At 42.3% G+C, this 15,286-nt stretch overlaps 1 protein-coding gene across 1 annotated transcript; it reads left to right on the forward strand.

Moving 5' to 3' along the window:
• The first annotated feature begins 8,740 nt into the window (after nucleotides 1-8,740).
• On the forward strand, nucleotides 8,741-13,185 carry LOC125266195. Its single transcript, XM_048186645.1, has 5 exons — nucleotides 8,741-9,707; nucleotides 9,813-9,896; nucleotides 10,365-10,459; nucleotides 10,646-12,400; nucleotides 13,030-13,185. The coding sequence occupies exons 1-5, from the start codon at nucleotides 8,741-8,743 to the stop codon at nucleotides 13,183-13,185; spliced, it is 3,057 nt and encodes a 1,018-aa protein (XP_048042602.1).
• Nucleotides 13,186-15,286: the final 2,101 nt, after the last annotated feature.

The following is a 15,286-nucleotide window of genomic DNA, read 5'->3' on the forward strand; positions in this document are numbered from 1 at the left end:
AAATCTTGGTAACATTTAGGATATGTACGCACACAATTTACATAAAGTGTTCTATATATTATATATAATAAAAAAAAATTATCAGAGCAAGTGGTTTTATCTTGCATATCATCTCTAAAGCTGCAAAGTTATTTCTCTATACTTTGTTGGTTATTAACATGCATGACACAGACAGCAGCAAGCCTGTTGTAAGTTAAGATCGAATGCGTGGAACCCCTATAATGATACACATCAGTTTTCTTCTTCACGTTACCTAAGCCATATGCACTGTGTGTACAAGGACATTTTGACATAAATCTGCATGTACGTGTCTATCCAGGCAAAAATAGATGCATATTGAAAGCAATTCGTCTTTAACGTGTGCGCACACAGAATAGCATGTAAACTGACAGGACCTAAACGTGCAACTCCGGTTTAAACTATGCTATCCTTGCGTCATGACTCGTGGATGCGCACATTACGACATATCTAAAGTGATATATTGTGCTGCCTACATCGAACATCAGTTACTGTGCTCCGTAGGCTACTTCACACCCGCCTGGTCATAAGCATTTCATTTTTGCTCATTGTGCCCCTTCTGTGCAGGGGACTCCCGAATACCCCTTTTCTCTTTACTAAGATATTGAACAACGATGCTCATGGTGTTATACTTTTGCAAAGGTTTGCTAGCTTCAGCCAGGTTCAGCATTCCCTTTTGCAAGGGCATCGTACGACAAGGTTTCTCAATCTTTATCTGCCCCATGCATTAAGTATTCTTGTACTTATGTCATGCCAAACTGGTTAAATTCTTTGGGGGTTCCTTAGCAGGTTCTGACAGTTAGACGAAGTTCTCTCTGCTTATCTATCTAGCCGTGAGCGGGAGTCGCGCCTAAGCATATTGAATGAGTCTTTCCTATAGAAAATATATATACCTTTTCATTATTTACTTAAAATTACTCCAATGCTCATTCGCTCATAGTAATCAAATTACGTCGATTGTTGGTTGCTAGCTACTAGTGGTGGTGTCATTGTTTTCTACTTAATCTTCAGCTTCGGTCTTCACTAATGTGTATAATTTTAAATCATTGGCTTATCGTGACCTTTAATCGGTATTCATAATGGGCCTTTTGTGGCCTTTACTTATAACGGCCTAATCATGGTTTTGCGTAACATATATATTGTTGCTTTGCTCAGAATGGCCCCATGACTTTTGCATTGCATAGAATATCACACTATCACACTAAATTGCCTATTATTGCCTTTGACTCTTAGCATTATAGGTATATCGTTGTTATCAGGCTTACTGTTGACATCTCATAAAATCGCCCATCATTGCTTTACATTATGTGGCTTCTCATTGCATTCACATTTGATGGCTATCATAACTTTTAGCTTTACATGGAATATTGTTGCCATAACATTAATGGTTTAATATAATGGCCATCATGACAGGTCGTTGCCATCGGGCAGGTCGTTGCCATCGGGCATATTGTTGCCATCACATCAAATGGCTTATTAACTCACATTAAATGGTTTTCATTTTTGCATCAAATGGCATATCGTGGTTATACACAAAGGCCTGTCTTAGCTCTTCATATAATTAAAACCTGTCATGGCCACCAGGTAAGTCTGTTTTATGTAACTCCAAGGTCTTCTCAAATGGCCTATATTGACTTTTCAAGGTACAGGACCTTTGTGGTCTTTCTGTGTAAATCAGATTAACGTAGCCTCACTCCATATCTTTATCAGTCAATGTTATTCATTATGTATGCCATTTATTTGTCATAATTTAATACTAGTACGTTACTAATGCAAACTACTGGTGGTGGTGTTTTCATACAATTTAATACCACTCATTATGATTTCCCTATACTCACTCAGGGTCAAGCGAACGCTAACTCTATGGACCATGGTCCTCATATGCAGTCTTCTAGTATCACAGCCTAACGCGTCTTTCTGACCATTAGCATCAAATCACTATTCACATCACTGGTATTCTTTTGTTAATCTACGATTACCAATGCTATGTTTATAACAAGCATTAGTTAACGTTACAGCTTATCATAAAATCCTATATTTAAATCTTCTGTGGTAAGTATACTATTGAGACAAACTACCTGTAATGGCGTCAGTTTCTATTCCTACTATTTACATCTATATGGCTTGCTTTATTCGGCTTATCTGGGCATCTCATTCATCCACTCTGTCTTCCCCTCACTATGGCCTATCAGGGCATCATACATGATCTACATGGCATGTTTATACGCTGGCCTATCAGTCTACTTGGCTTTCATGCTCGACCTAATGTGGCAATGTTACGGCCTATGCAGCATTCTTGACATCCTTAAAGCCATGACAGAACAAAAGCTATTACATAATGATTCTTTTTGTTAATGATTAAACATTCATTAACGTCTGTGCATTCATTATCTCTTTCTCTTTGGTAATATTTAGGAACGCATTCAAAGAATCCTCCAACTGGTGCGTATTTTCTTCATTCTCAGTTCTTTTGGGGTAGGCTCCGCCCCTGCCTTCATCTTAAGGCAGGATCTGCAAGCATCTGCTACCCTCCGGATTGTACTATGGACGGGACCTACGCCAAAGAACTTTATCATTTATCTTTGATATTTACATTCATACTGTTGAATAAATCGTATTCAAATGTTTCTTTGCTTCCCGAGTCTTTCAGGTAGAAATGGGAGTGTTTAGCGGAAGTTCTACCCGGAAGACTCTAATGCACGTCATTGCTCATTATCTAATCAATCATTACACGTCACCTGAGTATATAAGTTCTGTTCCCACCCACTATTGTGTTCGCAGATGCCATCGGCGGCGTTCACCCCCATCCTCCCCACCACCACCAGGTCGGTCCCCGTCCATACAACGGGTTGGCTCCGCCCCTGCCTTCATCTTAAGGCAGGATCTGAAAACGTCTGCTACTCTCCGAATTGTACTATGGACGGGGCCTACACCAAAGAACTTTATCATTTATCTTTGATCTTTACATTCATACTGTTGAATAAATCGTATTCAAACGTTTCTTTGCTTCCCGAGTCTTTCTGGTAGAACTAGTTTGACTAAGTAGCAGTTAACCCAAGGGCAGTCAGTCTTACTTTCCTGATTCAAATTAAACAGATATACCTTTTTATGCAACTGACTTTAAAATGTTATTACCAGGCTTGAAGTTAAAAAAAAAACAAAAAAAAAAAATAACTGTTAAGACCATTCTAAGAAGTTTTTGCAACCAGCCCCAGATGTCTTCAATTTTATTTTAGGAGAAAATTCTATTTTAAATTTTTACTAATATTGTAAATACTGAAACTATTATTTAAATAGTCAAGTCACGTCACCTTTATTTATATAACCCTTTTTACAATGCCGATTGTGTCAAAGCAGCTTTACAGTGATAACTGGTATATAATTTTGGCTGCACAGCAGCTCTTAAGGAAAATGGTGTCAGTATCCATCTTAAGTAAATTCAGTATTGATTCATTCCGATGTAAGAAACAATAGTTATTAATTTAGTTAATTTATCTATATCAGCACTGGAGTAAACAGTGATGTCATCATCCAGCTCAGTTCAGTTCGCATACAATGGTGTCAATGCAGGCAGATCAAAACACTGCTGAATATCAAATGTCAAGTGTCCCCAACTTGACATTTGACAGCAGCAAGGAACCAAAACTCCAACAGGTAACATCAGGTGGTAAACAGGTGACAAACAGGTGTTAAACAAAAAAAACCTTGGAGAAACCAGGCTTAGTCGGGGGGCCAGTTCTCCTCTGGCGAACAGTGCTTTATGATTCAGACAGCTATCATAAGTCTGATGGGATCGCAACAGTCAAAGTATTTATTCCAGTTCCATCCAGTTGAGGATTGTATTCATCACGGCGGTATGGACGGTTCGTTGAGGACCTGTGCCACTGGCTGTCGTGTCGATGAGGCCTTCCCAGTGGATGATCTAGTTGACTCAATCTCTGCTGACACTTTAGGGCTACGTTGTGGTCGTGTCAAGGCGCAGGTCCTCGATCTCACCTGGATACGGCCCGGATCCGGCTGACTACGGTAAACCTCGGAATAAACAGAGAGACTAGCGTAGATGCCATTCTTCTTCTGATGTAACGAGTACATCTAGTGTTATAGGAAGTGTTCCCTGTTCCGGCTGACCTAATTTTGACAGAAAAGTGAGATCTGAGATCGGCCTGTAATTGTGGCAGTTGAAAACTAAATAGCATTATACATTTCAGAATATAAATATAAAGGGATACTCATTTAAATTTATCTTCAATGTCCAGCATTGTATATGCAGCGCATATTCCAAACAAGGGATTAGACAAGTGTGAGATGTTTAGGCTAAGATAGATACTTTCTTTTTAACAAATTTAATAGTGTACCAGAGCCTCATGGTTGTTGCATAACCTTTTTTTTTTCTTTTCATTTTGAAAAAATGCGTTTTCATTTTGCATGCATGCAAATATCATATAGGTCGAGTTTTCCTCTGTTAAGTAACTGTGCAACAAAAATGAAGCTCTAGCGCAAGTTCTGCCGGGATGACTCAAATGTTACGTCACTTATTAATTCAGATCTAACCAATCATTATCCAACACTTGGAGTATAAAAGATTGGTACTTACACTTGTCTGAGTTCGCAGATGCTGACGCAAACTTTCACCTCCATCCTCCCCACCACCACCAGGATGGTCCCTGTCCATACTCCCCGGGGGTTGGCTACGCCCCTGCCTTCAGCTTCAGGCAGGAAACGCAAAGTCTGCAACTCTCAGGACATGAGCTACGGACGGGGCCTACGCCAAAGATCATTAACCTTATATATTCTGCTTGCTGTTTGGTAATAAATGTCAGTGTTACGTTATCTTGCCTCCCGAGTCTTTCTGGTAGAACTAAACTTCAAATATGAGAATGTGTGTATTGTGCTTGATTGAAATAATGTGCATGAATGAGATAGAAGCTACCCAAATGGGAGAAAAAAACATCTCAAATGTTTTCTAAATGAGGTTAAATTAACATCAAATGGAGACTTTTGCTTGAGTCTCCTGCTTCTCACACTTTTCTCCTGAAACAAAATCTCAACACTCTCACAATGGTCTTTTTTAAAGTTTTAGAAGAGATCTCAATAACATCACACGCTGTGCTCAAACTTTTCTCCTCAACTAGAGACTTGGGAGCTCTCACATGTGTCTCCTCTTAAAGTTTAGATGAGATCTCAACAACTTTACAAATTGTGCACCAATAAAGTAAAAACGTGTCCATAATTTCAGTGTTTAAGCCTATATTAAGAGTGAAATTATGCAGAATTAAGGTTAACATTACTCTTAATTGTAGATACAATAAGAAAGTAGTACTTTCTTAAAACAGTAATGTACCAGATGCCGTTATCAGGAAAACTGCTACAAGAAAGGTATCCATACACTTTCTTTGCTGAAAGGCACATTAAATGGCTTATGACCCAATCCTTGACTAATCTGATTATTAATACATCGTATTTGATAGAAATTTTTGAGTGCACATTGAGACATTTAACTTGGTATACACATTGCAAAGTTGTTGAGATCACTTTTAAAATTTAGAGGAGACAAATGTGAGAACACCAAAGTCTTTAGCTAAGGAGAAAAGTCTGAGCACAGTGTGTGATGTTATTGAGATCTCTTTTGAAACTTCAGAAAAGACAAGTGTGAGAGATCCAGTGTCTCTAGCCAAGGAGAAAAATATGAGCACAGTGTGTGATGTTATAGAGATCTCTTTTAAACTTTAAAGGAGACAAATGTGAGACCACCAAAGTCTCTATCTAAGGAGAAAAATATGAGCATAGTGTGTGATATTTTTGAGATCTCTTCTGAATATTTACAGGAGACAAATATGAATGATCCAAAGTCTCTAGCCAAGGAGAAAAATATGAGCACAATGTGTGATGCTGTTGAGATCTCTTTTAAACTTTAGAGAAGCCAAATGTGAGACCACCAAATTCTCTATCCAAGGAGAAAAATATGAGCATAGTGTGTGATGTTGTTGAGATCTCTTATTAATCTTTACAGGAGACAAATATGAGTGATCCAAAGTCTCTAGCCAAGGAGAAAAATATGAGCACAGTGTGTGATGTTGTTGAAATCTCTTCTAAAACCTTAAAGGAGACCATTGTGAGAGTGTTAGAGTTTTTGTCTCAGGAGACAAGTGTGAGAAGCAGGAGACTCAAGCAAAAGTCTCCATTTGATGTTGAAGTAACCTCATTTATATCTAGGAGAAACATTTGAGATGTTAAAGAGATCTCACTTTTGATTTTTCTTTCCTATGGGGTGCCAGACCACCAGATGATTTAATCCGCTGAAGAGTACTCAGGCGGATACAGGGTTTTTACCATCCCAAATAAAATTAGAGATCTGAGATTGCAACTCCTTAAAATAATTTACAGGATGTAGAATCATAGAAAAAAGAAAATTCAACCTACCAAGAACATTCATTTTTATTATTGAAATTCTACCTTGCAATGACATTTTGAGATTAGACCATATTTGCATATCAGCCAAGATTTCAAGTTTAAGTTTATCATAATTCATATGTGATATATTATGGGGGAAAAAAAGCAATCCTAAATATGTAAATGCTGTGTCGTGCCATTGAATATGAGGAATGAGTGGTAATGTAAAACAGTTTGCGGAGCCATTTAAAGGAACAAGAAGGGGTTTATCCCAGTTTATTTACAGTATAGCCAGAGATTTGACTGAACTGGGTGAAAACTTTTATTATTTGCTGTAAGGAGACATGTATATTAGTGTAAAATAAGTAGTATGTTATCTGCATAAAGATACATTTTATGCTGTATTCTTTTTATAATTATGGGTGACATAAGAGAATCTAATCTAATCGACTGTGCTAATGGCTCTATTGACAGCTCAAAAAGTAGGGGAGAGAGCGGACAGCCCTGAGCGGACAGCCCTGGGGGGTACCATGGTGCAGAGGAAATGGCTTTGACATAATATTTCCCATTAATACAACTGAAAAAGGATTAGTGTAAAGTGTTTTAACCATTCATATTGTAGTGATTTTACTTTTATCCATCCAAGGATGCTAAGTAAAATAGGGATTGGTACTCATAAACACACCTTAAGACACGTGAGATCCAAAAATCACAATGTCAGGTGATGTGAGTACCAATCCCCATTTTACTTAGCATCCTTGGATGGATAAAAGTAAAATCACTACATAATTGGTGTCCCTGGGTGGGCTAACTTAGATTGAAATAAGCCTTCTGTTTTATCAACACAAGTCAATACACTGAAAGATAAAAAAACAAAGTAACTTTAGCAGGAAACAAAGTCTTTCACCAAGTCAGAAACCAATTGCATAGCAAGAGTGGTTCTCTCTAAGCCTGATTGATAGTTTCCCTGCTAAACTCTTTGGTACTGTTTATGAATAGGATTGGTTGCAAAGTGTATAGAATTGTGGATGTTTCTAAGCTGAAAAAGCAACAAGAAATAGAACGTGAACCCTGTGTTCTGCTCAGACAACAGCTTCCGGACTCAAATGGTACCAAAATCCAGCATAGGGAACAGTTGAGTAGAGTATGAGCTGCTGAACCAACCTCTCAAAGCACTTCATAATAACTGGGGTAAGTGCAACTGGGCAGTAGTCATTAAGACCACTGATGACTGTTTTCTTCAGTAATGGGATAATTGTTGCTGACTTCAGACAGGATGGGATAGTGACTGTTGCCAGGGACAAGTTGAAGATTTTTGTGAAGACTGCAGAGAGCTGATCCACGCATTCTTTGAGCACCCTTCCCATCACTCCATCTGGACCTGCAGCCTTCCTTGGGTTAACAGCCCTGAGCACACTCCTCACCCTGTGTTCCTGTATTGTGGATGGGGGTGCATGTCCGTTGGGGGCGGGTGTGGGTAATGTGATCATCTCTGTCGCTTCAAAGCGGGCAAAGTCAAGTCAAGTCACCTTTATTTATTGTAGCGAAAATTAACTCAAAGGGGAAATATTAATAATTATTCATAACTCATTATGATTATTAATTATGATTAATTATGAATATGCAAATCCGTTAATCAGATTAACTGGACGTAGCTACATTAAAATTAACATTACAATCAGTTAACCTGTTCGTCCAGTGAACGCTCAGTGTTGATTGTTTATTAATTCTAAGAAATGTCAATTTCCAAGTTATGGAAAAATAATATTTCTTATTGTACTGTACTACTCAGAGCCCGTAGTCCGGATCTATCACTTAAGAGGCAATTCATTAGCAGACGGAGTCAGAACCAAACGTGTATTGTGCACAATCTTTATTAACTAACTCACAAACACATAACTAAACTTACAAACACATAACATAACATACATAAAGGGTCACACACACACACACACACACACACACACACACACACACACACACACGCAAGTCAGAATGAGTAATGATAGTGTTGAACCGGAAGAGATGCTGTTACTAGAGCTACATGAAATGTCAAAGGCAATCTGGAAAGGAATCATCAGTTTCTTCAGCAATAGCAAGGTAAGTCTTACAAATTAATACTAAATTATGTTTCATTAACGTAGTTCAGGAGGAACAAGTCAAATAACCTACCCAATCATTACGTCATCTTAATGATTACGTCATCTCAACCAGCTGTCAACAATCTGTAATCAACGTATCTACCCAATCAGCATGAGTTCAGGCCTGTATATAATCACAGTCAAAACTCACCCAAAGATCCTCGACAGTTTCCAGAATAGGTTCGCCTAAAATGTCGGAAATCGAACTCTTCCCGTCCGATGATGAGTCTCTATATTCACAGACTCTTTCGCCGAACCGCGCCATCCCAAGGAGCAGCCATGCGCCGCCAGGTGCCGTCGCTGAGTCTCCGACTCCATTGCGCGGCCGTCAGCCTATCCGCTCCACTATCCGTAGTCCAAGGCGGCTAGACCAGCCCTCTCCTCCACCGGTGAGACACACACCTTCTTCCTCATCGTCATCATCATCATCATCATCATCCTCCTACTCTATGGCTCAACCAACCATTCCTGCAATCGAGAAATGGACAGTGCTGGGATTAAGGCAAGCTCTGATCAGCGCGGATGTCCATTTCTCGAGACGGATGAATAAACCCGAGTTATATAAATTATATTCAAGCCTGCAGTCAACTTGCGCTCCCTTTAAACCCCTTTCTCCCTCTAAGAAAACGACTTCAAGCAGCAAAGGTAAAAAACCACGTACCTCTCAAACTCAGTCTTCCTCTACAGCAAGACCAGTTCAACGCCGATCGTCTGGTAAGGGCAGCGGGCCTTCAGCGAGCCTGGGCCGAGCCCCAGATTCCGCCGCTGCTACGCCGCACCCTCCTCCTTCTACTCAGCCTCTTTCCGCGGGTTTCTCCAGCACCGCCCCCCGTACGGAATTACCCGCCTCTACCAGTGGTTGTCTTCCCCCTAGCGTGAGGCTGCCTCCGCTAGCGGGGCAGGCTCAACCTGTACTGCTCACTGTCTCGAATTCTCCTCAACGTTCGTGGCCTGCGGCTCCTGACGTGAGGTTGCCTCCGCAAGAATCGCAAGCCCGAACAACTTTTCCTTCTCCTTCCCCTCTCGCTAACACTTTTCCCCAGCTGTGGCCTACAGCAGCCCCTAGCGTGAGGATGCCTCCGTTAGCGGCACAGGCCCAGCCGCTTTATTCTTTACCTCAACCTTCTCTCTCCTTCCCCGTCGCTTCCCAAGGTCCAGGTGCCATCTCAAGCGCGAGGCTGCCTCCGTTTTCAGTGTCGGCCCCGGATTTTCTCCCTCAAAACATTCTCCCTCAAGCAAAATCACAATTTTCTTTGTTCACAGCTACACCGATGCCCATTCCTCCAAACGCCATCGCTTTGGAACCGCCCCCTGTCGCCGGCAATATCAGAGCGCAGATTCTATCAGGTGCAGACATCGATCTATCATCACTCCTTTCCCTGCTTCCCCCACCTGATTCTAATCGCCAGATTAATTGTGGTGACTTTTCAGTCACTTTAAAAAATCCAAATAATTCCTCATCCCGAATCCTTTCATTTTCTGAATTTTGCATCGCATTCAGTAGATTCACCGAAATCATTTGTGCTGTTTTCCCCCATAGGAGACGCGAGCTGAATGACTATCTCGCGATAGTGGCAGAGCTCGCGTTATCCTATGGGGGATCTCATTTTTACACTTACCACAAGCTGTTTTCAGCAAAATGCGCCGTTCGTATCGCTCAGTGGAATCAGTGCCCCTACTGGGGCGCGCTGGACACTGATCTCCACAATAAAATCTTCCTGGGCGTTCGAAATATTTCCTGCGCAGTCTGTAGGTCGCTCGCCCATTCCACCATGACTTGTCCCCAAGTAAATCCGTCAATTCCTCCTATTCCAGTCCCCAACCAAGAGAAATCAACGAGTTACGTTCCACGGCCAGCTACAAACTCCGACTCATTCGGAAGAGGCGCAGCTTTTTCCTCCAGACGTCAGGTCTGCAACCACTTCAATACAGGCGGCTGCCTAAGAAATCGCTGTCGTTTTTTGCATATTTGCAATTACTGCGGCGGCGCCCACGCCCGCACTGTATGCCCTGTACAAAAATCTACCAATAAAAATTCCAAAAATTACTTGTCGACTCCTGTGAATATTTTACGTCTGTCATCTGAATTGTCTCAGCACCCCGATCCCGAATTTACCAAATATTTGCTGTCTGGTCTCGAACATGGTTTTGAACCAGGTCTAGAAAGCATTCCCTCACAAAATATGATTTGTGATAATCTTCAATCTGCTCTTACAGAACCCGACACAGTGGACGAATTGATCAATAAGGAAGTTAATTCTGGCTTCATGATCGGACCTTTTGATATTCCTCCTTTCGAACACTTTCGCATCAGCCCTATTGGAGTGGCTACAAGGAAATTCTCCGGTAAAAAACGTTTAATAATCGACCTCTCAGCCCCGCACAATTCTCCGTCTCCAAGCATAAACAGCCTCATTCCACTCGAAGAATTTTCTCTTCAGTACCATGATATTGACCAAGCAATACTGTTAATCAAAAACGCCGGTCGTGGTTCTTGGCTCGCCAAAGTCGACATTACTTCAGCATTTAAAGTGATGCCCATCCACCCAGACTCCTGGCATTTATTTGGCGTCCGTTGGCATGAAAAATATTACTTCGCCGTCCGCCTAACCTTCGGCTGCAAAAGCAGCCCCAAGATTTTTGACATGCTGTCAGAAGCAATTTGCTGGATTCTTTCCAACAACTACGCAATTCCTTACCTTATTCACCTGCTCGACGACTTCTTAATAATTTCGCCTCCTGATGCCATCCCAGCAGCGCATCTCACTACAGTCCAAAAGGTTTTTTCCGAGCTGGGAGTTCCGATCGCCCAGGACAAAACCAGTGGCCCAGCCACGTCCATCGAATTCCTGGGCATCAGTCTGGACACCGTCAAATTCCAGGCCTCTCTACCGAAAGAGAAAATCGACAGAATAATTCTGGTCTCTTCCACGTTGCTAGACAGCCCAAGTTGCTCAAAGCGCGAACTTCTGTCTCTGCTCGGCCACCTAAACTTCGCTATGCGTATAATCCCGCAAGGCCGCCCTTTCATCTCGCATCTTCTCTCTCTCGCATCCTCCGTCGCTGCGTTAGAAGACCAAATCTCCCTAACTAATCCATGCCGTGACGAACTAAAATTATGGATAACCTTCCTTAAACAGTGGAACGGATTATCTTTTTTCTATAATACGTTGGTGTCCCTTCCAATCGATATTCAGCTCTACACCGACGCAGCTCCCTCCATTGGCTTTGGGGGATTTTATCAAGGCCGTTGGTTCGCATCTACTTGGCCACCTCAGCTCTTAGATGCGACGCATTTCCCAGCCTCTTCAGCGTTGTTTGAACTTTATCCTCTCGTCGTCGCAGCTTTTCTATGGGGGAAAGAATGGTCCACAAACAACATAATCGTCTACTGCGACAATGAAGCAACGGTGCATTGCATTAATAAAACCCGCTCGCATGCACCAGCTATGATGCCACTCCTAAGACGCCTTATTTGGATAGCAGCTTGCGATCAATTTATCATAACAGCTAAGCACGTACCCGGGTCAAAAAATGAAATTGCTGACTCTCTCTCACGCTTTGCTTTCCAGAAATTCAGACAGCTGGCTCCAGAAGCGGACCCCAACCCGACGCCAGTACCTCACTATTCAGAATTAATCTTTCCCATAAACCACTCTATGAGACCACTGCTTGACGCTTCTCTCAATTCGATCTTTGAAGCTTTTTCCCCACGAACCCTCCAATCATATTTAACAGCTTGGAGATGTTTTAAAACTTTTCATCTAATTTTTAACTTGCCGTTCCCAGATTTCTCTCTGCTCACCATTACGTCTTTCATCTCTTACCTCAACACAGCCAAGAGCCTCCAGGTTGGTTCCATTAAAGGCTATTTAAGTGGAATCCAGTTTTTTCACAAATTAATTTTCGGCTCACCCTCCTGTGAAATAACAAACTCGCAGACATCACTGCTTATTAAAGGCATCCAAAAAACCCATCCTACCCGCCCAGATGTTAGACAACCTCTAACATTAGACTTACTCACCAGATGTATCCGTACTCTCCGTCTAGGATACCATTCTATTAACACCGCTCGCACTTTGGATGCCATGTTCATTTTGGCTTTTTTCGGTTTCCTCAGATGCTCTGAACTCGCCATTACCTCCAATTTTAATCCTAAAATCCACCCCACCATTTCAGATCTATGCTTGTTAGACAATGAAACCTTCTCCTACTTTATCAAACAGAGTAAAACTGACCAGACCAATAAAAGGCCATTTCATTTACATCTTCAACCTCCAATCACCTATACAACCATACCAAACTCTCCAGTCCTACCTCCATTTCAAGAATTCACAAACCAAATCCCCTTCAGATCCACTCTTTACAGATGATTCAAACCACCCAGTCACACGTTTTTGGTTTCAAAAACATCTCAAATTGATCTTGATCCAATCTGGCATCCCAGCGGAACACTTTTCAAGCCACTCTTTTCGCATAGGAGCGGCGACCACAGCTGCCCAAAAAGGTCTCTCCCAGCAACAGATCCAAGCTCTCGGTCGTTGGTCATCCGAAGCCTTCAAAAGCTACATCAGATCTAACCGCTTCCACATCAAAAAAGCACACCAAACCCTCATCAGTTAAACCAACTCGCTAAAACCTTCTCGTGGGGCTTACCCATCCGATCGCAGTGAGTATTGAACTCCCGTCGGATGCCGCAAGAGCCCCAATCTAAAATTTCTAAACGTCCACCCACCATCAGCAGGGGTTAACCGTCCGATCGCAGTGAGTATTGAACTCCCGTCGGATGCTGCAAGAGCCCCAATCTAAAAATTTCTAAACGTCCACCCACCATCAGCAGGGGTTAACCGTCCGATCGCAGTGAGTATTGAACTCCCGTCGGATGCCGCAAGAGCCCCAATCTAAAATTTCTAAACGTCCACCCACCATCAGCAGGGGTTAACCGTCCGATCGCAGTGAGTATTGAACTCCCGTCGGATGCCGCAAGAGCCCCAATCTAAAATTTCTAAACGTCCACCCACCATCAGCAGGGGTTAACCGTCCGATCGCAGTGAGTATTGAACTCCCGTCGGATGCCGCAAGAGCCCCAATCTAAAATTTCTAAACGTCCACCCACCGTCAGCAGGGGTTAACCGTCCGATCGCAGTGAGTATTGAACTCCCGTCGGATGCTGCAAGAGCCCCAATCCAAAATTTCTAAACGTCCACCCACCATCAGCAGGGGTTAACCGTCCGATCGCAGTGAGTATTGAACTCCCGTCGGATGCCGCAAGAGCCCCAATCTAAAATTTCTAAACGTCCACCCACCATCAGCAGGGGTTAACCGTCCGATCGCAGTGAGTATTGAACTCCCGTCAGATAGAACCTTCTCGATCACGCAGACAGCTTTCTCCTTGCAAACATCAGCCTTATTTCTATTTTTTTTTTTGGGGGGGGTCACAGTTTCAGTTTTCGGCTGCTGTCCGTAGTTAACTCTCGCTTTTTGGGGGGTACTCTGTGTTCGGGCCGATTACCGAGCTCGGAGCCCTCTCCCCGGACAGCACGCCAAATACGTTTACCAATTTATTTACCTGACTTATTTGTAAGTGTGAACTCGTGAACTTGCTGTTTAGTGTTAAAATGTACGATACTTGCAAGATGCCCTTAGGCTGAGGAGCATCGGCTCTGCCATCTGAGGAGAGATCTTGGGTGATTCAGTCCGAAGTTGTTGCCAGTCTTTTCCATGTGGGATGAGGAGCACATGGCTCGTTTGTAGGCCGAGGCCTACAGGCCTTGCAGGCCTGGCCTAGGCCGGCCGCAAGGAGATCGATTCGGTCGTTCAGAAGCAAGGAGAAAAAGAAAGGAGTGGCACTGTTCGCTGGTTTTTAACCTCTGGTCAAAGTCACACCTCTCAGTTGTTGACCGGACCAATGAAGATGTTGTAATTCTGGGTGGCAACACCCCTCCTGTCAGGGCTTTTACAACCCAGAAAGGTTAACAAGCTGAGTTCTTGAATCAGAACTATTAAATATTCTTTTAATACCGATGTGTTGCACAGGTATGGATGTACCGCATACACAAACATTTAAATCTTCCCGCTACGAACGTATAGACACTAAACATGGCATGATTGAAGTTACCGTGCAGGTCATAACATTTAACAATCATCAAACATGTAAATACAATGAGTACAATACAACATCAGTAATAATGGATACCATTTCCTGAGAAGGAATCATTTATAGCACAGTCTGTCTATACATTAATGCCACAGAGTCTGTGTTCTGTGTGGAAAATGCAGGGAAGATGCAGATTTTCTGTGTCTCTACTCTGTTCTCCATGCAGCAACCACATTCCTCAGCGCAATAAACTTGTAACTGAAAACTTCCCGGGGGATGGGGACAGACTCCAGAGTGAGCTTAAAACTATTGGTTAACTAACCAATAATTGTGTCTGATTTGCCTCAGTCATTACATTATATAGCGCTTTTTACAATGCAGATTGTGTCAAAGCAGCTTTACAGTGATAACTGGTATATAATTTTGGCTGCACAGCAGCTCTTAAAGAATAGTATCAATGCAGGCAGTTCAAAAGCACTGTTGAATAAATGTCAAGAACACTGTTGAATATCGAATGTCAAGTCAAATGTCAAGTGTCCCCAACTAAGCAAGCCAAAGGCAACAGCGGCAAGGAACCCAAACTCCAACAGGTGACATCAGGTGGCAAATAGGTGTTAAAATGGAGAAAAAAACCTTGGGA

The sequence above is a fragment of the Megalobrama amblycephala genome, linkage group LG4 (assembly GCF_018812025.1).
Source record: "Megalobrama amblycephala isolate DHTTF-2021 linkage group LG4, ASM1881202v1, whole genome shotgun sequence".
Lineage (NCBI taxonomy): Eukaryota > Metazoa > Chordata > Actinopteri > Cypriniformes > Xenocyprididae > Megalobrama > Megalobrama amblycephala.